At 44.6% G+C, this 26137-nt stretch overlaps 1 protein-coding gene across 1 annotated transcript in view; it reads left to right on the top strand.

Annotated features, from left to right (window-relative positions):
- The first annotated feature begins 12767 nt into the window (after positions 1 to 12767).
- sycp3 (synaptonemal complex protein 3) overlaps positions 12768 to 26137 on the top strand; it is an 84046-nt gene continuing 70676 nt past the window's right edge. The window contains exons 1-2 of the mRNA XM_080209786.1: positions 12768 to 12792; positions 17573 to 17712. Of these exons, the coding sequence (XP_080065912.1) occupies positions 17586 to 17712 (127 nt within the window). The 5' untranslated portion in view covers positions 12768 to 12792; positions 17573 to 17585. The remainder of the gene's footprint in view (positions 12793 to 17572; positions 17713 to 26137) is intronic.

The raw sequence follows: 26137 nt of genomic DNA, 5'->3' as shown, positions 1-26137 counted from the left end.
TTTTCCACTCACAAAGTCATGCTAACTGTCCCTAATCAGTCCTTGCATCTCTAAATGCCTGTAGATCCTGTCTCTCAAAATATCTTTCAACAATTTACCTACCACAGATGTGAAGCTCACTGGCTTGTAGTTCCCAAACTTTTCCCTGCAGCCCTCTTTAAACAAAGGCACAACACTTGCCACCTCCAATCTTCAGGCACCTCACCTGTGACTATCCATGATTCAAATATCACAGCTTGGGGACCCACAATTTCCTCCCAAGCCTCCCACAATATCCTGGGACACACTTCATCAGGTCCCAGGGATTTATCTATCTTGTTGCACTTTAAAACTTCCAGCACCTCCTCCTCTGTAATATGTACACTCCTCAAGATATCACTATTTATTTCCCCACGTTCCCTAACATTTGTGCTTTTCTCAATAGGAAATACTGATGAGAAATATTCATTTAGGGTTTCACCCATCTCTTGTGGATCTGCATATAGATGACCTTGTTGATCCTTAAGAGGCCCTACTCTCTCCCTAGTTACTCTTTTGGCCATTATGTATTTGTAGAAGTTCTTTGCATTCTCTTTTGCCTTATTTGCCAAAACAATCTCGTGTCCCCTTTTTACCCTCCTGATTTCTGTCTTAACCCTACTCCTAAACCCCCTGTACTCTTTAAGGAATTCACTTGATCCCAGCTGCCTATGCATATCATGCGTCTCCTTCTTCTTGACCAGGCCTCAATATCCTAAGTCATCCAGGGTTCCCATTTCTACCAGCCTTGCCCTTCACTCTGAAGGGAATGGGCTTACCCTGAACCTTGGTTAACACACTTTTGAAAGCTTCCCACTTACCAGGAGTCCCTTGCCTTTCCACAGACTCTCCTTTGAAAGTTCCTGCCTGATACCATCAAAATTGGCCTTAACCCAATTTAGAATTTTAATTTTTGGGCCAGACCTATCATTCTCCATAATTCTATTAGTTTTAAGATAGCTATGGTCACTGGTCCCAAAGTGATCCCTCAATAACACTTCTCTCACCTGCCCTTCCTTATTTCCCAAGAGGAGATCAAGTTTTGCCCCCTTTCTAATCAGGCCATCCACATATTGAATGAGAAAGTCCTCTTGAATATACGCAACAAAATTCTTTCCATCTAATCCTCTAACATATTGGCTGTCCCAGTCAATGTTGGGGAAGTTAAAATCCTCTACTATTACCACCCAATTTTTCTTGGAGCTATCTATAATCTCCTTACATATTTGCTCCTCAATTTCCCACTGACTATTTAGGGGCCTATAGTACAACCTTATCAAAGTGATTTCCCCCTTCTTATTTCTCAGTTCTATCCATATAGGCTCAGTGACCAAACCCTTGGAGAGTTCCCCTCTCTATGCTGCTGTGATGTTTTCCTTAATCAAAAGTGCAACACCTCCTCCTCTCTTACTTTCTGTTCTATCTTTCCTATAGCGTCTGTACCCTGGAACATTGAGCTGCCAGTCCTGTCCCTCCCTTAGCCATGTTTCAATAATTTCTATAATATCCCAGTCCCACGTACCCATCCATGCCCTGAGTTCATCTGCCTTGCCCATCAGGCCTGTTGCATTGAAATAAATGCAGTTTAATCTGGACTTCCCTTCCTCTCTCTTCTGCTTTTGTCTGATCAGTCTGGTACTAGGAGTACTTGAAAATACTTGAGTTTCCACAACCCTCTGGGTTAGGGAATTCCAAAAAAATTCCTCACCTCAGCAATAAATGATCAGCTCCTTATCCTGGGGCCACGTCCCATGTTCTGGATTCCCCAGTAGCGGGGGAACATCTCATTGTCTACCCTGTCAAGCCTCCCTAATTTAAATATCCTGAAATGGGCACAGCAAAGATTAGATTTTCTATTAAAGCAGAATTGATCAGAGTGGTTAATCTTTGAATATCCTTACCAATAACACAAGGTAAGCAGGCCAGATTAGTATATTTATGTTACAAACCAATAATCCTGTACGTGGACTAATAGTCCAAATAATGGAAATTCAAATCTCTCCATGGTAATATGAGAATTCAGAGTCTGTGTGAAAGGGCGAGGAATTGGATGGGGCAGTGTGTCTCTGGAAGGGTGAGGAGATGGAGTTAGTACGAACTCCCAAAAATGGGTGGGTTTGGCTCAGATGAGAAGTGAAAATGTCAAAAATCTGAATGAGGATCTCAATCTTCCTTGAACTGTCTGCTTCTAGATTCAATGAAGGACAAGTGAGTGGTGATCAAACCATACCCAGATACCAGGTTGGGCACTGAAATGTGTTTAAAGAGGTTGCTTACCTTCATTTTATCAGCGTTTCTATTTTAACCCATAATGGCCAGGTGCCCTGAGGCTTGGGAAAGTAAAATTAGGTGAAGAGGACCGCACGGAACTTGGAAATGAGGTGAAGAGGACTGTGTCAATGCATCAGCAATTGCTTCATTTGGCAACTATATTGTTAACCCAATTGCATTGTTAAAGACATATGTATAGGATGAAGCGGATGAATTGTAAAATTGCATTGGAGACTGGCAGTTGTCGGCGTTGAGTATTGAGGCAGCTGCAGCAATGCCATTGTTGTGGGGAATGCTGGTGTAGAGTGCCGAGACATCCATTGTGACCAGGAGTGCTCCTGGTTCAACTGCTCAAGTGTGCTGGGTTTCTGTAGGAAGTCTGTAGTGTCACGACAACAGATGAACTCAACAGACGAATCAAGACTTTTTTGATCCGGACCTTCAGAGCACCCTCCATGCTCTCATCCCACATACTCCCCGCATTGGAGATCTCTACTGCCTCCCGAAGATACACAAGCTAAACACACCCGGCCGTCCCATCGTATTGGGCAATGGGACCCTGTGTGAGAATCTCTCTGGCTACATCGAGGGCATCCTGAAACCCATTGTACAATGAACCCCCAGCTTTTGTTGCGACACTACGGACTTGCTACAGAAACTCAGCACACTTGAGCAGTTGAATCAGGAGGACTCCTGGTCACAATGGATGTTTCAGCACTCTACACCAGCATCCCCCACAATGATGGCATTGCTGCAACTGCCTCAATACTCAATGCTGACAACTGCCAGTTTGCAGGTGCAATCTTACAACTCATCCACTTCACCCTGGATCACAATGTCTTCACCTTCAACAACCAGTTCTTCATCTAGACACAAGGAACAGCCATGGGGACCAAATTTGGACTTCAATATGCCAACATCTTCATGCACAGGTTCGAACATGACCTTTTCACTGCAGAGGACCTTCAACCAATGTTAAACAGTAGATACAACAATGACATTTTCTTCCTTTGGACTAATGGTGAACAATCATTGAAACAATTATATGATGACATCAACATGTTCCATGCACCATCAGACTCACCATGGACAATTGGTTGCATTCTTGGACACATGCATCTCCATCAAGGATGGTCACCTTAGCACTTCACTGTACCGCAAGACCACAGATAACCTCCAAACGCTGAAAGATGCCCTCATAAGAACAGGATATGGCCCTCAACTCATCGATCGACAGTTCAGATGTGCCACAGCAAAAAACGGCACCGACCTCCTCAGAAGACAAACGGGAGACAGCAGACAGAGTACCCTTCGTCGTCTAGTACTTTTGGAGTGGAGAAGCTACGACATCTTCTCCGGAGCCTTCAACATGTCATTGATGAAGTTGAACATCTCTCGCCAAGGCCATCTCCACACCCCCACTTCTTACCTTCAAACAACCGCACATCCTCAAACAGACTATTGTCCGCAGCAAACTACGCAGCCTTCAGAACAGCGACCATGACACCAGACAACCCTGCCACAGCAACCTCTGCACGATGTGCCAGATCATCGACATGGATGCCATCATCTCACATGAGAACACCATCCACCAGGTACACGGTACATACTCTTGCAACTTGGTCAACGTTGTCTATCTGATACACTGCAGGAAAAGATGTCCAGAGACATGGTACATTGGGGAGACCATGCAGACACTATGACAGCAGATGAATGAACACTGCTTGACAATCACCAGGCAAGAATGTTTTCTTATTGGGGAACACTTCAGCGGTCACGGGTGTTAGGCCTCTGATCTTCAGGTAAGCGTTCTCCAAGATGGCCTTCACGACACACGATCGCGCACATTTGCTGATCAGAGACTGTTAGCCAAATTCCACACACATGAGGATGGCCTCAACCAGGATCCTCAGTTCATTTCACCCTATCTGTAACCCCCATGACTTGCCTGGGCTTGCAAAATCTCACTAACTGTCCTATCTGGAGACAGTGCACATCTCTTTAACTTGAGCTTAAAGCTCTCTCCGCTCACATTGTCTGTACCTTTTGAGACTTGATTACCTGTAAAGACTCGCATTCCAACCATTATTTTGTAAATTGAGTTTGTGTCTTTATGTTCCCTGTTTGCGAATAGAACTCCCACTCACTTGACGAAGGAGCAGCAAACGCTCCGAAAGCTAGTGGCTTTTGCTACCAAATAAACCTGTTGGGCTTTAACCTGGTGTTGTGAGACTTCTTACTGTGTTTACCCCAGTTCAACGCCGGCATCTCTACACGTTGGAGAGAGCCAGGAATCTGCGGGGATTCTTGTCCAAGCAACTCCACACTCCAAATTCTAGCCGTAGAAAACTTATAACATAGAAAAAGGCCATTCAGCCCAGCATGTCTGCACAGGCCAAAAGAAAAGCAACTAGCCATCCATTCTAATTCCACCTTCCAGCACCTGGTCTAGAGCTTTGCAGATTCAGGTACAAATTTAAATAAGTTCACCGTTTCAGCCTCAACCATCAATTTGGGCAGTGAATTCCAGACACCCACCACTCTCTAGGTGAAAAAGGGTTTTCTAATATCCCCTTTAATCCTTCTGCCAATATCTTAAATCTGTGATCGCCTTATAATTGACCTCTCTGCTGAGTCTTCCCTGCCTACATTATCTGGGACCCTCAACTTTCTACACTAAATATCCCGTTATCCTGAGTTTTCCCCAGATTCTTCAAATATCCAGGTTTTTAGCTCTGTTTACTCCCCATTTACTACTCCCATTCTCATTCATATCCATTAGTAGCTTACCTTGGAAAATAGATATAATTTTTTTTAAAAGAGTAGATTCCTCTTAAATTTCAAATCGTTAAAAAATGTCAAGGGCCCACAACAAAAGTCTCTGGATGGCAGATTACATAGAAGCATGGAATCCCTTGTTGTTCGTCCATCGTCATCAATTAGGACCATGACATCATTAGTCATTTTGAGGCTGGTTGCGGTGTGTCCGAAGATGACTGATCAGGCCAATTCGGGCACGGAATGTCCAGGCACATACTGGACAGACTTGTTTAGACACTGTAGTTGTTGAACTGGTGGCTCTGGACTTGCGCAGCTCGCACTTAAGTTGTGCTTCAGCAACACACCTTGCTTCGTAAGCTTGACACCCTTTCAGGTAGGGCGGTTTTGTGCCAGCATTTCCCAGGTGGTTGTGTCTATGTCAAGCAACTTCAGGGAGGCCTTGAGTGTGTCTCTGAAACGTTTCTTCTGCTCTCCATACAACTGTCTTCCAGCAGAGAGTTCCCCAAAAAGGAGATGTTTGGGTATGCGCTCGTCTGACATACGGATGACATAACCTGCTCACCAGGTCTGCACTCTTATCAGCAGTGTGTGGACTGATGATAGACTTGCTCTAGAGAGACAGTGTCTGGTACATCGTCTTGCCATCTGATGCGTAATATTCTGTGAAGACAAGTCATGTGGAAATGATTGAGCTGTCTTGCATGTCTTTGAAATACAGTCCACGTTTCACAGGCATGCAGGAGGGTAGTGAGTACCGCGGCGCTGTAGACGTTCAGTTTTGTTGTTGGGCTGATTCCTCGATGTTCCCATACAGTGGAGTGCAGTCTACCGAAAGCATAACTTGCCTTTGCTATTCTGCAGTTAACTTCTGTATCAATAGTCACCATTTGGGAGAGGGTGCTGCCAAGATAAGTGAACTGGTCCACTGCCTGTACTTTCTGCCCTTTGATTGTGATTATGGGTTCTGTGTACGGTGCATGAGGAGCAGGTTAGTGCATGACTTTGGTCTTTTTAATGTTGATGGTGAATTCAAAGTTGTCACAACCCATGGAAAATTTGTCCATACAGACTTGCATTTCTGGCTCTGAGCCAGTGTACAGGGCGCAGCCATCAGCAAAGAGGAAGTCTCTCAGAAGTCTCCTTCACTTTGGTAATAGCTTAAAGTCTTCTCAGGTTGAAAAGCTTCTCATCCACTCTGTACTTGAGGCTGATTCCAGCAACACTGTCCTGGAAGGCATCATTCAGCATGGCAGTAAACATCATGCTGAACAGTGTGGATGTGAGCACACAGCCATGTTTGACGCCATTGGTACTGGGAATGCCTCAGAGGATTCTCCGCCATCCAGTACTCTGGCCATCATGGAACTGGGTTACCATCTGAATGAATCTGGGGGGGCAGCCAAACTTTGACATGATCCTCCACAGGCCATGTTGGCTAACAGTGTCGAAGGCTGTCGTGAGGTCAATAAAGGTTGTGTAGAGCTCGCGATTCTGCTCCTGACACTTCTCCTGAAGTTCGCGCACAGCAAAAATCATGTCAATAGTATCGCGACCTTTGCAGAAGCCACACTGTGACTCTGGAAGCAGGCCCAGCTCCAGATGAGTGACCAGATGATTTAGCAGGACTCTTGTGAGGGTTTTTCCTGTGATGGAGAGCAGCGAGATTCCTCAGTGGTTGTCGCATACTTGCCGATTGCCCTTCCTCTTGTAGAGGTGTACAATGGGAGCATCTTTAAGTTCCTGAGGAATGGATCCTTGTTTCCAAAAGGACTGGAACAACTCAGTGAGCTTCTTGATAAGTACAGGACCAGCAGCTTTGTAGATCTCTGCGGGTATGGCACCTGCCCCTGGGGCTTTGCTACTGGATAGCTGGCTGACAGCTTTCGTGACTTTGGCTATTACTGGTGGATCATCCATGGCGCTGTTGATATCAACCTGGGGAATCCTGTCTATTGCCTCATCATTAATAGATGATGGTCGGTTGAGGATGCCTTCAAAGTGTTCAGTCCATCTCTGTAGGATCTGAGCCCTCTCTGTAATGAGAGTTGTACCATCTACGCACAGGAGAGGGGAACTGCCAAGGGATTAAGGTACGTAGAGAGTGTTGAGGGCTTCATAGAACCGTTTCAAGTAATTTCTGTCAGCGTATCCCTGTATTTCATCTGCCTTGCTGCTCAGCCAGGCATCCTGTATTTTACGCAGTTTATTCTGGACTGTCCTGTGAGAACTAGCAAAAGCATTTTTCTTGGTAGCTGATGATGGGTTGTTCTGACAGGACCAATGAAGATGGCGCTTTTCAACAAGCCTGTATCTCCTCATCATTCTCATCAAACCAGTCATGCTACTTGCGGGTAGAAGGCCAAGCATCTTCAGCGCAGATGACTGGACATCATCCCTGAAGCATTCCCAGTCGTCCTCAGTGCTGCCTGCGAGGTGTAGGTCAGCAAGCTTGATTTCTAAGTCTTCAGCCAGTGCTGAAGCTATGCTGGAGTTCTTTAGCTTGGCCGCATTGATTCTTTTCGTAACCTTGCTTCCTTGTGGTCGCCACTTGGATCTGATGCGGATCCTCATTTTGGAGACAATGAACCTGTGAACTGTCCAGCAGTCAACACCACACATGACCTTGGTCACTCTGACATCCTGCCTGTCTTTTCTTCTGATAGTGACATAGTTGATAAGATGCCAATGCTTAGAGCGGGGCTGCATCCAAGAGATCTTGTTATGGGTAGGCAGACAGAAGGTTGTGTTGGTGATGAGGAGGTAATGTGCCGCACAGGTCTTCATTAAGAGTAGGCCATTACCGTTACACTTGCCCACTCCATCTAGTCTAGTTCTTCGTAGAACTTGTCTTTCATCTCGTCCAGGTTGTTCATTGTGGGGGCATAGGCGCTAAGCAGGGTGCTTGACTTCTGTTCTGTAGCAGAAGCTGTAATGGCATAAGCCGGTCGTTCACACCCTTGGGTAGACTAGCAAGTTTCCAAACAAGGTGACTCCTGATGGCGAATCCAGCTCCAGCATCACGAGGCTCATCGCTGCCGTGACCGCTCCAGAAAAAAGTGTATCCACCTCCAGTTTCAGTCAACTGACCTACGTTGGCAAGACAAGTTTCACTCAGGGCTGCAATGTCAATGTTGTATCTTGCAAGCTCTCTGGCAACTAAGGCTGTTCTTCTCTCTGGTCTGTCTGCTGTAGGGTTGTCCAAAAGCGTGCACACATTCCAAGTGCCAATGGTGAGCGGTGTCAACTTGTGTTTAGTTTGTTTGTTCGACCGTAAGATGGGATCCCCACCAGCCGCAGTAAACTGGCCAGGGTGTGGTGAAGCAGGCAATATTTAGGGCACCTTTTCTGGCCCCTTCCTCATTCTACGGAGGTGAGCAGTGCGTTCCTGAAGAGGACTGCTCAATCGCCCAGGTAGACACCGAGTTTCATTATTGCTTCAGTCAGAGGAAAACAACCATTAGACCTGAGCCGCCTGTATGCAGGTCCATGTCTATAGCTCCCAGTGTATCCGCATCTGCTGCTTTGTCGCTTGCCCATCACAAGACTTCAAGGGTTGAACAGGATACTGATGATGATGGTGTTGAGACTAGCACTTGATTTGGATTAAAGTGAGGGAGAGTTGCGCAGTGTCAGCCTCACTCTCTCTTCCCAATTCCCATCGAGATCCAGTGGCAAGAGTCAAGACGGCTGGAGATGGGACTAGGTGCAGCGGATGACCAGGACGTCTTCTGTGTCTTGTCCTGCTCTTCACGTTCCATGATGCTTGCAGAGACCACCTTCTTGACTGTTGGAGCTTCCATTGGTCTCATCTGCTCAATCCACTGGAGCCTGTCTTCACATGCTGGGATAGACATCTCCTGTCTCACCAAGGGTTGAGACCCGTTGGCTATCCTCATCCGGTTTAGCCGGCTTGTCAAAGCCGTTGCCCAGGGTGTGGCCGCTGTCGCATGCAAACAGCCACAGGTGAGAGCTGAGTGCCAGGTGGGAAGGGTGGACAAACTGCCCTGAAAGAATGCAACATGTTCCCCCATCAGAGGTACTACCCCCTCCCTGACACCCCATACACACCCCACAGAATCCCTACAGTGCAGAGGAAGGCCATTTGGCCCATTGAATCTGCACTGACAACAATCCCAACCAGGCCCTATCCCTGTAACCCCACATATTTCCCCTACTAGTCCTCCTGACACTAAGGGGCAATTTAGCATGGCTAATTTAAGAGATCTATGGATAGGTTTATGGACGAAAAGGGATTGGTATAGGCTAGTGGGTCATTGTTTTTGTAACTGGTCGGTGCAACATCGTGGGCCGAAGGGCCTGTTCTGCGCTGTAATGTTCTATGTTCTATAATTCGCCTAACCCCTACATCTTTGGAGTCAGGGAGAAAACTGGAGCATCCAGAAGAAACCATGTAAACATGGCAAGAACATACAAACTCTACACAGTCAACTGAACCCAGCTCTCTGGTGCTGAGGCAGCAGTGCTAACCACTGTGCCAGTGTGCCGCATGAGGGGACTTTGTCATATTAGAGGGAATGTTTGACCAGAGAAAGTCAAAGACTGCCCCAAAGATGAAACCTTATCAAAGGTCTTGCTGCTCATAATTTCTCTTTATATATTTTTAAAAATCATATTGAAGTTACTTTGGTGCTTTTCTCAGTGTGGTGTGTATTTATTCTTGTTGCTCTCTCTCCAGCAATATTCAATGTTGTTTCTGCTTTTGTCCCTTCGTTAAGATAAAAAGTCCACAAAGTTGGTGATGTTTAATGGAAGAGAGCAAAGCAGAGGCCTACAACAGCAATTAGTGTGATTGCTTCTGAAACAGGAGGCTCACATCTATGTACTGACTAATTGTTTGGAAAACCATTTTTCACATTGCCTTTGTTATAAAAATCCTTTCTGTTTTTTAAAACTATTTTCCCCTCAATCTCCTTCTGGAACAGTTCCTACAGATTGGAGAGTATGTAATGTAACCCCACTATTTAAAAAGGGGGGTAGAGGGAAAATGGAGAACTATAGGCCGGTCAGCCTGATGTCAGTCGTGGCGAAAATTCCGGAATCCATTATCAAAGATTTTCTAGCAAAACATTTGGAAAATAGTGGCAGAATTAGAGAGTCAGCATGGATTTATGAAAGGGAAATCATACCTGATAAATCTACTGCAATTCTTTGAGGAAGTAACTAGTAGAGTTGATGAGGGGGAGCAAATAAATACGGTTTACTTGGACTTTAAAAGGCTTTTGACAAAGTCCCATGCAAGAGATTAGCATGCATTGGGGTTATTATATATAGATGGATGGAAAACTGGTTGGCAGACAGAAAACAAAGAGTTGGAATGAACAGATCTTTTTCCAAATGGCAGGTAGTGACTAGTGGGGTACTGCAGAGATCAGTGTTGGGACCCAGCCATTCATAATATATATTAATGATTTAAATGAGGGAACTAAATGTAGTATCTCTAAATTTTCAGATGACACAAAGCTGGGTGGGATGGTGAACTATGAGAAGGATATAGAGATGCTTCATGACCTTGTTGAGCGAGTAGATAAATATTTGACTTATGCAGTATAATGTGGATAAACGTGAGGTTATTCACTTTGGGAACAGGAAAGCAGATTACTAACCATAAATGTTCAATGAGACTTGGTGTCCTCCTACACTGGTTGCTGAAAGTAAGCATGCAGGTGAAGGCAGTAAAGAAGGCAAATATGGTATGTTGGCCTTCATAGCGAGCTGATTCGAGTACAGGAACAGGATGTCTTGCTGCAGTTATGCTCTGGAGATGCCAGCGTTGGACTGGGGTAAGCACAGTAAGAAGTCTCACAACACCAAGTTAAAGTCCAACAGGTTTATTTGGTAGCGCAAGCCAGAAGCTTTCAAAGCGCTGCTCCTTCATCAGGTGAGTGGCAGTTCTGTTCACAAACAGGGCATATAAAGACACAAAGGTAATCAAGTTTTAAAGGTACAGACAATGAAAGGAGAGAAGGTTAAGCACAGGTTGAAGAGATGTGTATTGTCTCCAGCAAGGACAGTCAGTGAGGTTTTGCTAGCCCAGGCAAGACGTGGGGGTTACAGATAGTGTGATATGAACCCAAGGTCCTGGTTGAGGCTGTCCTCATGTGCGTGGAACTTGGCTATCAGTTTCTGCTCAGCAATTCTGCTTTGTTATGTGTCGTGAAGGCCGCCTTGGAGAACACTTACCCAAAGATCAAAGACTGAATGCCCGTGACTGCTGACGTGCTCCCCAACAGGAGGAGAACACTTTTCTCTGGTGACTGTTGAGTGGTGTTCATTCACCCATTGTCATAACGTCTGCGTAGTCTCCCCAATGTACCATGCCTCGGGACATCTTTTCTTGCGGCATATCAGGTAGACAATGTTGGCCAAGTTGCAAGAGTTAAGTACCATGTGCCTGATGGATGATGTTCTCATGTGAGTTGACTGCTGAAGGGAACACTTCAGCAGTCATGGGCATTCAGCCTTTGATCTTCAGGTAAGTGTTCTCCAAGGTGACCTTTAAGACACACGGCAACGCAGAATCACTGAACAGAAACTGATAGCCAAGTTCTGCACACAGGATGGTCTCAACCAGCATCTTGGATCCATGTCACACTAAACCTCATGACATGTCTGGGCTTGCAAAATCTCACTGTATTGGCTGGAGACAATACATATCTCTTTAACCTGTGTTTAACCCTCTCTCCGCTCACATTGTCTGTACCTTTAAGATTTGATAACCTGTAAGGACTCGCATTCCCACCACTCCTTTGTAAATTGAGTTTGTCCTTATATGTCCTGTTTGTGAACAGAACTCCCACTCACTTGGTGAAAGAGCAGCACTCTGAAAGCTTGTGGCCTGTGCTAGCAAATAAATCTTTTGGACTTTAACCTTGTGGTGTGATACTTGCTGCAGTTATACAGGGCTCTGGTGAGACCACTCCTAGACTACTGTGTGTGGTTTTGCTCTCCTTCTCCAAGGAAGCGTGTTCTTACTCTGAGGGCAGCGAAGAGGAGGTTTACCAGACAGATTCCTGGGATGGCAGGAGTAACGTATGAGAGATTGAATCTATGCAGAGCAGAATTATGGTTATAGTCACTTAGTGGTGACTTGCAGCTTTGACACATACAAAATCTCTCTCATTTGATAATTTGCTACTTTGAAATCCATCTTCTGGATGAAAGCGTCTATCGATAGAACCCAGTAAAAATGTGTGAAACTTTGAACAAGAAATTGGTCTTCTCATTGTATAGCAAGGCGAAGGCTTGGTTCAGATTTGCAAATTGAGACAAATATCTCTGAAGCAGAAGTTTATAAAACACAAGTTAACCTGGAGATCTAGCCCTACGATTCCCAACTCTGGCTGGGGAGATGCCGGTAAGCACTAACCCTTTGCCCGCCCACAAACCGCTGCCATTGTGAATCAGCACACAGCCTTGCCTCCTCAGCAGTGAGGGTGAGGGATGTATTTCTCTGATAGAGGGACCGCTGCTCTCTCTCATCCTCCAGCCACTCATTGCTGTTGTGGACCCAGTGGCTACAAGAAGATGGTGGCTCGCCGCGCAACAAAATGGCCGCCCCGCCAGGGGGCGGGGCCAGGACACAAACCGCTCATTGGCTGTCGGAATGCACGTGCCCACAGCGGGACCTCCCATTGGCTGGCGGGACTGCGCGCGCACTCCGGCACATCACGCCCACTCGCCCGAGACGAGTAGCTCCGCAAGGTGATATAGTGCCAGAGATTCTCAACCCCCAGGGTTGAGGGGGACACGGTGTCGGGGTGAAGGGAGTGGGGGTGGATGGAGCGGGGTGGGAGGAGAGTGTGTTTGCAATCTTAGTGAACATATTCAACATCCAGCTACGTCAATCCAGATGTGTCGCTCTTCAGCCACCTGCGGAAAAACAATCCGCCTGTCAACAGGCTCCGCTGGCGGGAAAAGATATTGAGGGAGAAAAAGCGTGAGGTGAGAAAGAGAGAGAGGCGGCGTGAGGGAGAGAGAAGCGTGAGGTGAGAAAGAGAGAGAGGCGGCGTGAGGGAGAGAGAAGCGTGAGGTGAGATAGAGAGGCGGCGTGAAGTGAGAGAGGGCGATGTGAGGTGAAAGAGAGGGCAGCGTGAAGTGAGAGGGCGGGGGGGGGGTGAGCGAGGTGTGAGGGTGAGTGAGGTGTGAGGGAGGGGGTGCGGTGAGCAAGGTGCGAGGGTGAGTGAGGTGTGAGGGAAGGGGTGGGATGAGTGAGGTACGGGGTGAGTGAGGTGTGAGGGAGGGGGTGCGGTGAGCAAGGTGCGAGGGGGAGAAATGCGTGAGGGATTTATGGGGTGGTAATGATGGGGAAGGAATTGCTGATGGGCACAGAATTGAGAAGAGTAAATATTAGTAATGACTGCACAATTGAATAACTAGATTTAACTCTTGGGCATGCACTGTGTTTTATTGCTTCTTTTAAAAGTGTGCAGCATAATAACCTGGAGGGTAAATTGGTTTTGTCAGATGGAAATATGTATTTCGGCCCTCGCTGAGATTTTGGGGATGTTTTAATTAATGTTACAAGAAAATATAATTTTTTTGTGCCAAGTTTTGTGTACATTCATGTCTCAGAGATAAAGACATTCTCTTATGGACAGAGGTGGACAGGGGATGTGAATACCAGTTTCTACTGGTTTCTTGGCACCATTCCCAGCATTGGCTGGTTTCACCAGGCAATGGGAGAGTGGGCACAAAATTCCCTTTGGTCCATTATGAAGTCTGATTGACATTGTTGAAGAGCTCATTAAGGAGAGATTTTCCCGGGGTATTTGTATTGTTCGGGGCAGACCAGCTGAATACGTGGACAGTCATGGTCATTGGAGGGAATTAGTTGGATGAACGGCAGAGAGAAGCCGCTGCATACACATGTTGCTTGTGGTATTCTGCTGTACTTGCCATGCCATGGTCCCCCCAAGCAGGTTTGCACCATTAAAAGGGTGAGGCCCAGGCAGGACAAAAGAAAAATGGTATGGAAGAGGAGATGGAAGACAGAACATGCTGGAAAATCTCAGCAGGTCTGACAGCATCTAGAAAGAGAATAGAGCCAACGTTCTGAATCACGATGACCCTCCATAAGAGCTGAACACAGAGGTGTGCCAGTTGCACAGGAAAATGGCGGGACTCATGGGTCTTGTCACAGTACCATTTACTTCAGAGATCTGATTCGGGCACATTTCAACTTAGCATTGTTTATCATCCCTGCTGCAAACTCTGTAGCTGCTGACTCCGTCCCTCTACCTGGCCACAGACTGAGATTAAGCCAGCCTGTTTGCAACCTTTAATTCGCATTTGCTCCTACCGTGAGCTTTTTATCTCATTCGCACCATCATCAAGACCGCCTATTTCAACTTGCATAACATCACCCAACTGAGGAAGACATGAGTAATGTACCAGAAGTTCGTAGGGAAATAAGTTTTAGTGAGGATTTGAAGGAAATGAGCATTTGTAGAGAAATGATTTTGGGGAAATTGATGGGATTGAACGTAGATAAATCTCCAGGGCCTGATAATCTTCATCCCGTGAATTGGTAGATCCATTGGTGGTCATTTTCCAAAATTCTTTGGCCCCTCGACTGATTCCTACAGTTTGGAGGGTAGCTAATATAAGCCTGCCATTCAAAAAGGGAGGTAGAGAGAGAACAGGGAACTATAGACCAATGAGCCAAACATCAGTACAGGGGAAGTTGCTAGAGTTTATTATGAAGTTTTTCATAACTCAGCATTTGGAAAGCAGTAGTATAATCAGACAAAGTCAGCATCGATTTACAAAGGGGAAATCATGCTTGATGAATCTATTGGAACTTGAGGATGTAAGTAGAGTTGACCGAGGAGAACCAGTGGATGTGGCTTGTTTAGACTTTCAGAAGACTTTCGACAAGGTTTCATGTAACAGACTACTATGTAAAGTTAAAGTGCTTGGGATTGCAAGTAATGTCTTGAGATGGATAGAAAGCTGGTTAGCAGATAGGAAGCAAAGAGCAGGCTTAAATGAGTCTTTTTTCTGATTGACAGGCAGTGACTAGTGAGCGACTTCAGAGATCTGTGCTAGGACCCAACAGGTCACATTATATAGTAATGATTTGGAATAGGGAACTAAATTTGCAGATGATACAAAGTTAGGTTAGAAGGTGGGCTGTGAGGAGGATGAAGAGATGCTTCAGTATGATTTGGACAGGCTGAGTGTGTGGGCATATGCATGGCAGATGCAGTCTAATGTGGATAAATATGTGATTATCCACTTTGGTAGCAATAATAGGAAGACAGATTATTACTTGACTGGGTGTAAATTGAGAGAGGTGGACACTCAGCAAGACCTGGTGTCCTTATGCATCAGTCACTGAAAACAGCACACAGGTACAGAAGATAGTAAGGAAGGCAAATGCTGGCCTTCATAGCGAGAGGGTTTGAGTATAGGGATAGAGATGTTTTACTGCAATTCTCTAGGATGTTGGTGAGCCCAAACCTGGAGAATTGTGTGCAATTTTGGTGTCCTTGTCTGAGGAAGAGTGCCCTTACTATAGAGGGAGCATATTAAAGGTTTACCAGGCTAATCCTGGAATGGCAGGTATGTAATATGAGGAGAGACTAAGTCAGTTAGAATTATCTTCATGGGAGTTTAGAAGAGTGAGAGGGGATCTCATAGAAATTTAGAAAATTCTAACAGGGTGAGATAGGGTAAATTCAGATGTGTTCCCAATGATGGGGGAGTCCAGAAGGGTATAGTTTGAGGATAAGGACAGGGCGTGGGACTGCGTCTAATGTTCTGTCGGAGAGTTGGTGCAGACTCGGCCGATCATTTCTGTCACCTTCTCAAAACTCAGCAACTTACATAAACAAATTTCCCCTTTAGCAATCCATGCTCACTTTTCGTAATCAACCCACATTTTTTCACATGACTACTAATTCTATCCTGACTAATTATTTCTGGAAGTTTGCCCACCACTGATATTAAACTGACTGGTCTTTCCGGGGCTATCCTTGCAATGTTTTTTGAATAAGGATGTAATGTTTCTAATTCTCCAGTCCTCTGGTGCATCTCCTGAGTCTAGAGCAGATTGGAAAACTATGGCCAGTGTAATTATTCTCACTTCCTTCAGTATGTTTGGATGCATCTCATCTGGTGCCTTGTCCACTTCCACTACTGACAATCTATTCAACACTCCCTCCATATCAATTTTGAACTCTCCTAGGGATAGAATTTCCTCCTCTGTCACCTTGTCCTCGGTAGCATCTACCTCCTTGGTAAAGATTTAATACCTCAGCCATAGCCTGTGCATCCATGTATAAATTTTTTGATTCCTAATCTGCCCTCCTCTTACTATCCTTTCACTGTGTGCCTGTCGAAGATTTTGAGATTCCCCTTTATGTTGGCTGCCAGCCATTTCTCGTAATCCCTGTTCTCAATCTGCTTTTTACCTCCCTCTGAACCTGGATTCCCCTTGGTTCTCAACTGTATTTTCTACCTGTCACAGGCACACGTTTTTTCTTTTTTTATTTCTATCTTTTTCACACAGGGAGCTCGATTTGTTTGCCCTAGCTTTCCCTTTTAAAGGAATATACCTTGACTGTGTCCATACTATTTCTGTTTTGAAGGTAGTCCATTGTTTAGCTAGAGTTTTTCCCATCAGCCTTTCATTCCATCTGTCTAGCCCAGTTCCATTCTTGCCCCATTGAAGTCAGCTGTCCCAGTTTATGATTTTTACTCTGGATTTCCTGGAGTTCAAGATAGACCATCTGGATGGCACGCCTGGCTACAATGATTGCAGATGCTTCAGCCTTACCTTTTGCACTGATGTGCTGGGCTCTCCCATCATTGAGGATGGGGATATTTTTGGAGTGGCCTCCATTTAATTATCCACAACTATTCTCAATTGACTGCACAGCGTGATCTGATTCTTTGATTGTGGGATTTGTTGGCTGTGTATCGCAGGCTGCTCTGCTTTGATATGTAAGTAGTCCTGTGTTATAGTTACATTTGATCTCACGATGAACGTCCAACCTCATATTTGCACCATCACTAATACCACCTTTTTTCACCTCTAACATTGCCCAACTTTACCCCGACTCAGCTCATCTGTTGCTACACCTCCATGCATACCTACTTTATTTCTAAACTTGATTATTACAATGAACTGCTGGACGATCTCCCACATTCTACACTCAGTAAAATCATCATCCAAATATATACTGTTTCTCAGTAAATCACCAAGTCAGTCCACGTTTATTTGTACAAACTAAATGGTAGTTTATATTACAATTTGTTTCAGAATGCAGTATAACAGTTCTCATCCGAAGGCTAGTGTCTGAACATTTGTAGAGTTTTAACTAAGAACCTCAGGAAAGCTAATGAATAGTTCACTCTCTATCATTATGAATTGACACTCTCAGCTAGTTTTGAGAAGTGCCATTGGTTACTTTGGATCTTGGTTCCCCTTTGTTTTGGAAGTATGTTAAATATGTTGTACCTTTTTACTTGTTCTAAGGTTTGACTGAAATATGGCTAATAAAGGACGGAGAAATCCTGTTAAAAATCAGAAAGAGAAAGCAGCCTATGATTCACTTTATGAATTCAATGAAGACAATGCAAAACAGTTGGGAAACAGCTATGAAACTGAACAGTTAGGTAAAGCACAGTTAAGTTACTTTAGAAATTGCTGTTTTAATTAAATTCATGCGTCATTTTCTTTTCCAAATTCCCAACATCCATCACTCCTGCAACCAACGAGCATGAATATGATAGTTTGGACTATCTCCCAACACTTTCTGTAAGCATACCATGTACTCTATAATAAGTCATTTCTCTGCCCGTTGAAGTGGTGGAGGCTACCTCGCTAAATATTTTTAAGACGCGGGTTGATGGGTTTTTGATAAGAGAGGGGATTAAGGGTTATGGGCAGAGGGCGGGAATGTGGAACTGAGCCACGACAGATTAGCCGTGATCTTATTGAATGGCGGGGCAGGCTCGAAGGGCTAGTTGGCCTACTCCTGCTCCTATTTCTTATGTTCTATGTGGATGACAGAACCCAAGTTTAATAATTGCTCTCGAATTACAAAGTAGAGATGCCATACTCCAACTTAATCTGCTTTGTGATATTTTGAATAAGAGCACAGAATTCTGGAGTCCTAAAACATAGGATATTCTCAACTCACCCAATAGATCAGGCCTTAGTTTGGCACCTCGTCTTCGTAATTAGAGGTCAGTTGTTAAGCTTGAGTTCTCTCTTCCACACATGCCACCACTGGAGATGAGAGAGGAGGGGAGGAAGGGTGAAGAGGTACTGAGTGTGAGGGAAAGTTGAGATATAAAGGTGTTAGTGAGCAAAGAAGGAAAGGCAGAGGAGGAATGAAAGGCATGGTGAGAGAGAGGAGAGAGTTCATGTGCAGGAGGGGGTAGATATTGAGAGAAAGTTGAGGAGAAAGGTGAAGGAAACGGAGGATTGGGGAGGAAGGAAATATAAGAGTGCAGGAAAAAGGAAAATGAGTGGGAAGGAGTAGCGGGTGAACAGCGAAGGCAGATATGAGAGGGTGAAGGTGTGGAAAGGGTTAGGTGAATAAAATGATTGAGAGGAGTGGGTACAGAAAGGGAGAGAAAGCTGGTGGAAAGGAGAGTTGGGAATTAATCTAGAGATTGGAGAAAAGATAGTCGAGAAGGGTAGGATAGAAAAAGCTCGGGGAGGGAATGCAGAAGGTGTAAGGTGGAGGGAAAGAGGGGAGTTGAGAACTGGGTAAAAAGGGAAAGGAATGAGGAAGATGGATACAGGAGAGTCTGCAGAGAGAAGGGGAGAAGTTGGAACATGGTGAGGAAAAGGCTGGAAAAGAAGGCTGGATAAGATGATCAGCTTAGTTGAGCCAAGGCTGGAAGAATGTGTGTAACATCTAAAGTGAAGGGGTCTGCATCTTCGAACATGAATCACAAGAAATTACCATGCAGATACAGCAAATAATTAGAAAGCAAATTATAATTATAAACTCCAGGAGTTGGCTGTGAACAAATCGTGCTTTTTTGCACAAAATGAAAATAAATAATAAATAATTACCTCAAGCCTGTGGTGAACACAACAGGTCCCAACCAGGACTAAAAGGTTAGTGGACCCTCTCAGTGTCTCAGGCATTGGTATACAAGTTCCGCCTGGTTGGCTTGTTACCAATCCCCAGGGGGCTCGTATTCAACAAGCCCATCCAGGAGGTCAACTAGTGATTCCTCATGCAGATCATGGGGGTTGTCACACAAATGAGAGAATTAGGGACATTTTATTACAACTGGAGAGGGTTTTGGAGAGGGTACAGAATACTGTGGACTGTGTTGGTCGTCTTAGTTGCATTGAAAACAGCTCAGCGAAGGTTCAATCGATGATTCTGGGATGAAGGTGTAGTCTTTTGAGGAAAGGTTGAGCCCATGCTCCATTGAGCTTTGAAGAATGAGAGGTAATCTTATTGAAACAGGATTTTGATAAGCTTGACACTGGAAAGATGCTGAGGATGTTTCTCATGGAGGAATCTAGAACTGGGCAGCATAGTTTCAGAATAAAGAGTATCCCATTTAAGATGTTAATGGATTATTTCCCTCTGGGTCATTCACCTTTGAAATGTTCTACTCCAAAGAATAGTGGAGACTAGGTCATTAAATATATTCAGCATTGAGTTAGACGGATTGTTGAACTACAAGGGAGTGAAAGTTACGAGGGGGCAGGTTGAAAAATGGGGTCAAATTTGTGATCTGATTTGACATGATCTTATTGAATGGTGGAGCAGACTTGAGGGGTTGAATGACCTACTCTTACGGTGGAGAGTTACTGATTTGCATTGAAGGAGACAGGAAATGGCCTTGGAGGGCAGACCTCAAACAGGTCCTGCTTCAGACAGTGGCATCGTCAACAGGCTGCAACAGTCTTGTTCGGCTGGTTGACTGGTAACAACTAAGGCACTGGTGGAGTTGCAGAGATGGCTGCAGCAAAGTGGTCATCATCAAAGAGTCCAGCAGGTCACCGCTATTCTCCTGGAACTTAGATTAGAAGACTGCTATGACACTCTGGAAATCTCTTTGAATAGTGGTATCCAGAAACATGATAATAAGAGATGGGATTTCCACTGCTCTCAGAACCTTGAAAGCTGTTGTACATTAATGGAAGCTGCAGCATTATCATCAGGCATCACTTATTGTGGGCTGTACGGGTGTGCTGATGGAAATGGGCTCCAAAGTATGTGCAAATCACTATGCAAAGTATTTGTTAATTCCTTCACGATTCCTAACATTGATTGCACTTCAACATTTGGGTTTGTATACCTTTTGTTTTGTGTTTTGGCTTTGTACACTTTGTACTGTGGTCCATTGATACCATCTTCTAACTCTCTGCAGCAGAACTGCCCTTTGTGAACTGTGCTAATGCTATCTTTCTTGCCCCTGTCCCCACGGACCCACTTATCTGTGCATGCCTCTAAAATTTTTCAGAGGCTGAGCTGGTAACAACAAGTGTAAGATCCCTTCGTGGTGCCTTTACATTGAATGAAACATTGGCAAGATACCTTTCTCTACCCAATCAGCCACAAATCACATAAAAGTACATTTGGAATCGCCAGATCACTCTGTAAATAGTGTAGTGTTAGCACACCTGAAGAACTAGATTTATTTGTAAGCAACTGATAGAAATAACATTGCCTCTCTTTTGCTGCCATTTGTAAGTACAGTGTGGTGTCTGGGACTTAATTCCTGGTAGGTGTGGACTACATTGAAAGTGTTACACAAAACAGATAATGACGTTAGTTTGCGTTAGAAATTAGGATAAGATCACATAGATACTGTTTTGATGACTACGAAAGCCATGGGGATCATCAATATATCTTCGTGGAATCTCCGCAGGCCCCCGAAGCAGTCAGCAGGTGATTTTGGACTTGAGTTATAGGTCCTGAGGTGAAGACTATGTGACTATAAGCCATAGGCACGGCCTTTTCCTTTGTTGCACAATAAAGGGTGTTGGAAATGGGTAACTGGTGTTTTACTTGGAATTACTACATTGGCGACAGGGGAAAAAAATCTTTTTTTCCTCCATCTTTCTGGACAACTTTCGAATGTCAAGAATTTTTCCGGTAATAAAAATCTATTATGCCTCTTTCTGGGAAACTCGAGCTCTATGACTCCAATGGGGAAGATTGGGCCCAATACACAGAGCACGTGCGATATTTCTTCCATTCTAACAACACTGAAGGAGACAAAAATCAAAAAGTGATATTGTTACAGCATACCAACTTTGAGTGTAAGTCTAACCTATCCGAATGTTCCCGATGTAAAAACTTACAGTGAATGGTAGACCTGGTTTAAAAAAATCCATTATGTCTCCCAAGTCCCCAGTAGTTCCCCAGAGAACCTCTGGGGAACCTCTGACTAAATTCTTGGCTAGATTGCGGGAACTAGCTGAACGCTGTCAATTTGGACCACCTCATAATGAAATGTTGCAATGACAATAGGTTACATCCAGCAGAGGATAGACTAAAGGCCATCAAGGAGACACCAATCCCAAGGAACATAACTGAATTAAATTCCTTCCTGGAGTTAGTTAATTACGGAAAATTTATCCCACATTTAGCTTCCATCCTGGCCCCTTTGCAAGCCCTATTATGAAAATATCACAGATGGTCCTGAGAAGCTCTGCAGGTAGAGGCTTTTTCTAAGGTTCAACGTCATTGTGTCATCTAACTTACTGGCCCATTTTGACTCTAAGAAAGAACTAATTTTAATCTGTGACACTTTCCCATACTGGGTTGGTGCTATGCTGTCACGTGGCTGGAAAGACATTACAGAGAGGCCCATTGTGTATGCTTCCTGGACCCTTTCAGGAGGCAGGGCAAAGATACTCTTTAATTGAGTAGAAAGAGTTGGCGGAAGTAATTGATGTGAAGAAATTCTATCTTTCGAAGAAGACGAGGCAGTTTCCCCCATCACCTCCACTTGGATATAATGCTGGTCTTGTTGGCAGCCTACGAATATCTTCTGGAACACTTCACTGGAGCCTGGATAGCCAGTGCTCAGGCACTGGGTCGCTTCCTGTTGCCCACAAGCCTGGCTCCTTTACCAGCTGTACAAGAGGCTGTGATGATCCTGAACTTTTTGGAGATCTTGCCAGTGTCACCAAGGCAGATTAAGGCCTGGACTCAAAAAGATCTAATTTTATCTAAAATAAAGCACATGATCCTACCCCGTGGATTCCAAGGATGACCCCCCAAAGAAATTAAACCTGACCTCATTAAGATATCTGAACTTAGTGTTGAAGATGGGATCATTCTTTGGGATCCAGTGTAATTGTTCCGCCCCCAGAATGACGTCCAATATTAACAGAACTACAGAATGGCCACCTGGGAGTATCAAAAATGAAGTTGCTGGCCAGGAGTTATATCTGATAACCTGGTTTTTATTCTAACATCACAGACTTGGTGAAGTGATATGACTTGTGCCAGGAAAATCAAAAACTCACTCTGTTTCTTTACACCCAAGGCAGTGGCCTAGCAGATTATGGGTGGGTGTACATGTGGACTTTGCAAATTCCCTTATGGGTTTTATGATTTTAATCATGGTGGATGCACATTCCAAGTGGTTGAAGGTGCACCATATGGCTCCATGATTTCCCAGGCTAGGATCAAGAAATTGCAATAAAGCTTCAGCATACACAGAAAACTGTAAGTCCTAGTTTCTGATAGTAGCAGAGCCTTTAGTAGTGGTGATTTCCAGGAACTTTGTGCTTTCTAATGGTATCTGACAGATCCAAACAGCACTTTATCAGCCAATGGACTGGCAAAACAGACAGTTCAAACCTTCAAACATGGTATGAAGAAACAACTGGCAGCATCCATGGAGACTAAATTGGCATGATTTTTATTTGATTGTAGGACCACATCACACACCACAACGGGTGTTTCTCCAGTGGAGCTATTTTGAACGACGGTTTCATACCAGATTGAACCTGCTATTCCCAAATTTGGCAGGGAGGACAGAGTCCTCCACAGGAAAACCAAAGAAGAAACTTTGATTCTTCAAGGGCAGAGAACTTTTGCAACAGGTGATTCTGGTTCATATAAGAAACTTCCGGGGATCGTCGCGGATGGGTCGCTGGGATCATTATGGAGAAAATAGGATCAATATCTTAAGTCAAAGTTTGGGTTAAAACTCTAAAGAAACACTTAGACCATTTCAAGTACTTGCCTGATCTGCCCTTGCCACCGGCATTGGAGATAGTCGCTGCCAGTGTTAGTCCTCAACTTGAAGCTGATTTCTTGTTGGCCTCCTTGATAGCGAAGGTGCAGATTCAGAGATGGAGCTGAAGATCTGGGCCTCCAGACTGGAGCAGAACCTGAAGAGGAACCTATTTCAGTAACCGTGACGCTCCGTCCAAAAGAGAAGATATCTGTTAGGTTTAAACACCTGACCAGCCCCGCCTTCAATGGCCCTCCATCCAAACGACAGAAGGAACTTGCTCGCAATGGGGGTGCTGGGAGAGACACAGACCTGGGGGTGGGGGGGATGTTACAATGGTCATGAAGGCCGTGGATGTTATCATTAGATCTTGTCATGGGCTTTGTGGAGTATGCACAAGTGAATGGAGACTTGGCCAATGGGAGGCAGTCAGCGAGGGTTTTTAAGCCAGAACTTCACCCAGACTGGAGTTGTATGTCCCAAAGTGACTGTTTGACTGTAAGCCACAGGAACTGTGTTGGTGACAGAAAACTGGTATTTGGCTGAATTACTACAGATACAGTAAGGGTACTGTTCTGAAACTGAAAGGCTGTTAGCTCGGATAGAAGTAACTACTCTGGATTTTGCTCTGCTCTATCAGAGTTGAAAATACTTGATGTTCACATAGTGTTCAAAGTGGGCATGTGTTGCATTGCTAGCTCATTCCTCTTATGCTCAAAAATTCACCCAGAAGCATGTTTACACAGATAAAAATTAGCCTGAGGGCAAATATTTGAGGTGTTCCATGTAATTGACTGACTTAGAATTGACATTGAGTTTGGTGGGAAATTGCCACTTTAAATAAGACAGCTTTAAATTGTAGAAAAATTCTTGGTGCTCTGTATACAGGAACAGTTGTTGGAGAACTTTAGGATAGGTAGGAATGAGTGAAACAGCAGCTTTTATCATGTTGATTGGAAAGTTGTGGCATGCTCATATGGATTCCATAATACAAGTTACATTTTGTATTAAGGATAATATTCACAGCACATATAAATGGCTTGTGTTCTATGTGACCACATACAGACATGACCTATGCAGTTGAACTTCCAATCTATGCAGTTCAAGTAATGAAGCAGCTGTGGGGTCCTGCAAGCTGTAATGTTTTTGTGTGTATACAGTCCATAACAGATGTGTTGAGTATAGGGCTAACGGGAGGACTTTGAATAGTGTGGATGAACAGAGGGATCTAGGTGTATGTGTACATAGATCCCTGAAAGTTGGGAATCAAGTAGATAAGGTTGTTAAGAAGGCATACGGTGTCTTGGCGTTTATTGGTAGGGGGATTGAATTTAGGAGTCGCAGCGTCATGTTGCAACTGTACACAACTCTGGTGCGGCCGCACTTGGAGTACTGTGTGCAGTTCTGGTCCCCACATTACAGGAAGGATGTGGAGGCTTTGGAGAGGGTGCAGAGGAGGTTTACCAGGATGATGCCTGGTATGGAGGGGAGGTCCTATGAGGAGAGACTGAGGGATTTGGGGTTGTTTTCGCTAGAAAGAAGGCGGCTAAGAGGGGATCTTATTGAAACATATAAGATGATTAGAGGTTTAGATAGGGTGGATAGTGATAGCCTTTTTCCTCAGATGGAGAAAGCTAGCACGAGGGGGCATGGCTTTAAATTAAGGGGGGGTAGTTATAGGACAGATGTCAGGGGTAGGTTCTTTACCCAGAGGGTGGTGAGGGATTGGAATGCCCTGCCTGTTGTAGTTGTAAATGCGCCTAGTTTGGGGGCGTTTAAGAGATCCGTGGATAGGTTTATGGACGAAAAGGGATTAGTTTAGATTAGTGGGTCATTGTTTTTAACTGGTCGGCGCAACATCGTGGGCCGAAGGGCCTGTTCTGCGCTGTAATGTTCTATGTTCTATAACACTGCTCACTGATGGCAGTGTATTTCCAAATGACAAGTAAGCCTTTTTGAAGTTTCAAATGAAAAAGGTAAGTATATTTGTTTTTTTTTGTTTTTTTTTTAACTGGTCGGCGCAACATCGTGGGCCGAAGGGCCTGTTCTGCGCTGTAGTGTTCTATGTTCTATATTTTAAGTTGTAACAATATAAATTTGCGTTTATTTAACATCTTTAACTAAAGATCCTAAGTCAAATTGAGTTCAATCTTGAATTATTGACTTTCTCCTTATGTTTCCAGTTATGGCTAATTGTTCAATATATACATAAGAACATAAGAAATAGGAGCAGGAATAGGCCATCTAGCCCTTCGAGCCTGCTCCGCCATTCAATAAGATCATGGCTGATCTGAAGTGGATCACTTCCACTTTCCTGCTTTCTCCCCATAACCCTTAATTCCCTTGTCTGTCAAAAACCCATCTACCCGTGACTTAAATATATTTAGCGAGGTAGCCTCCACCACTTCAACAGGCAGAGAATTCCAGAGATTCACCACCCTTTGAGTGAAGAAGTCCCTCCTCAACTCTGATCTAAACTGCACCCCCCTTATCTTGAGGCTGTGCCCTCCAGTACTGCTATCCTTTCTAAGCGGGAAAAATCTCTCTACCTCTACCCTATCCATCCCTTTCATTATCTTATACATCTCTATAAGATACCCCCTCATCCTTCTAAATTCCAATGAGTACAGACCCAGTCTATTTAGTCTCTCTTCATAGTCGAACTCCCTCATCTCTGGTATCAGCCTAGTGAACCTCCTCTGCACTCCCTCCAAGGCCAAAATATCCTTGCACAAGTGCAGTGACCAAAACTGCACACAGAGCTCCAGCTGCGGCCTCACCAGTACCCTGTACAGTTGCAGCAAGACCTCCCTACTTTTATATTCTATCCCCCTCACTGTGAAGGCTAGCATTCCATTCGCCTTCT

Source organism: Carcharhinus amblyrhynchos, chromosome 22 (assembly GCF_965287045.1).
Source record: "Carcharhinus amblyrhynchos chromosome 22, sCarAmb.v2.hapA, whole genome shotgun sequence".
NCBI classification, from domain to species: domain Eukaryota; kingdom Metazoa; phylum Chordata; class Chondrichthyes; order Carcharhiniformes; family Carcharhinidae; genus Carcharhinus; species Carcharhinus amblyrhynchos.
This window is presented reverse-complemented; position numbering and strand designations above follow the sequence as displayed.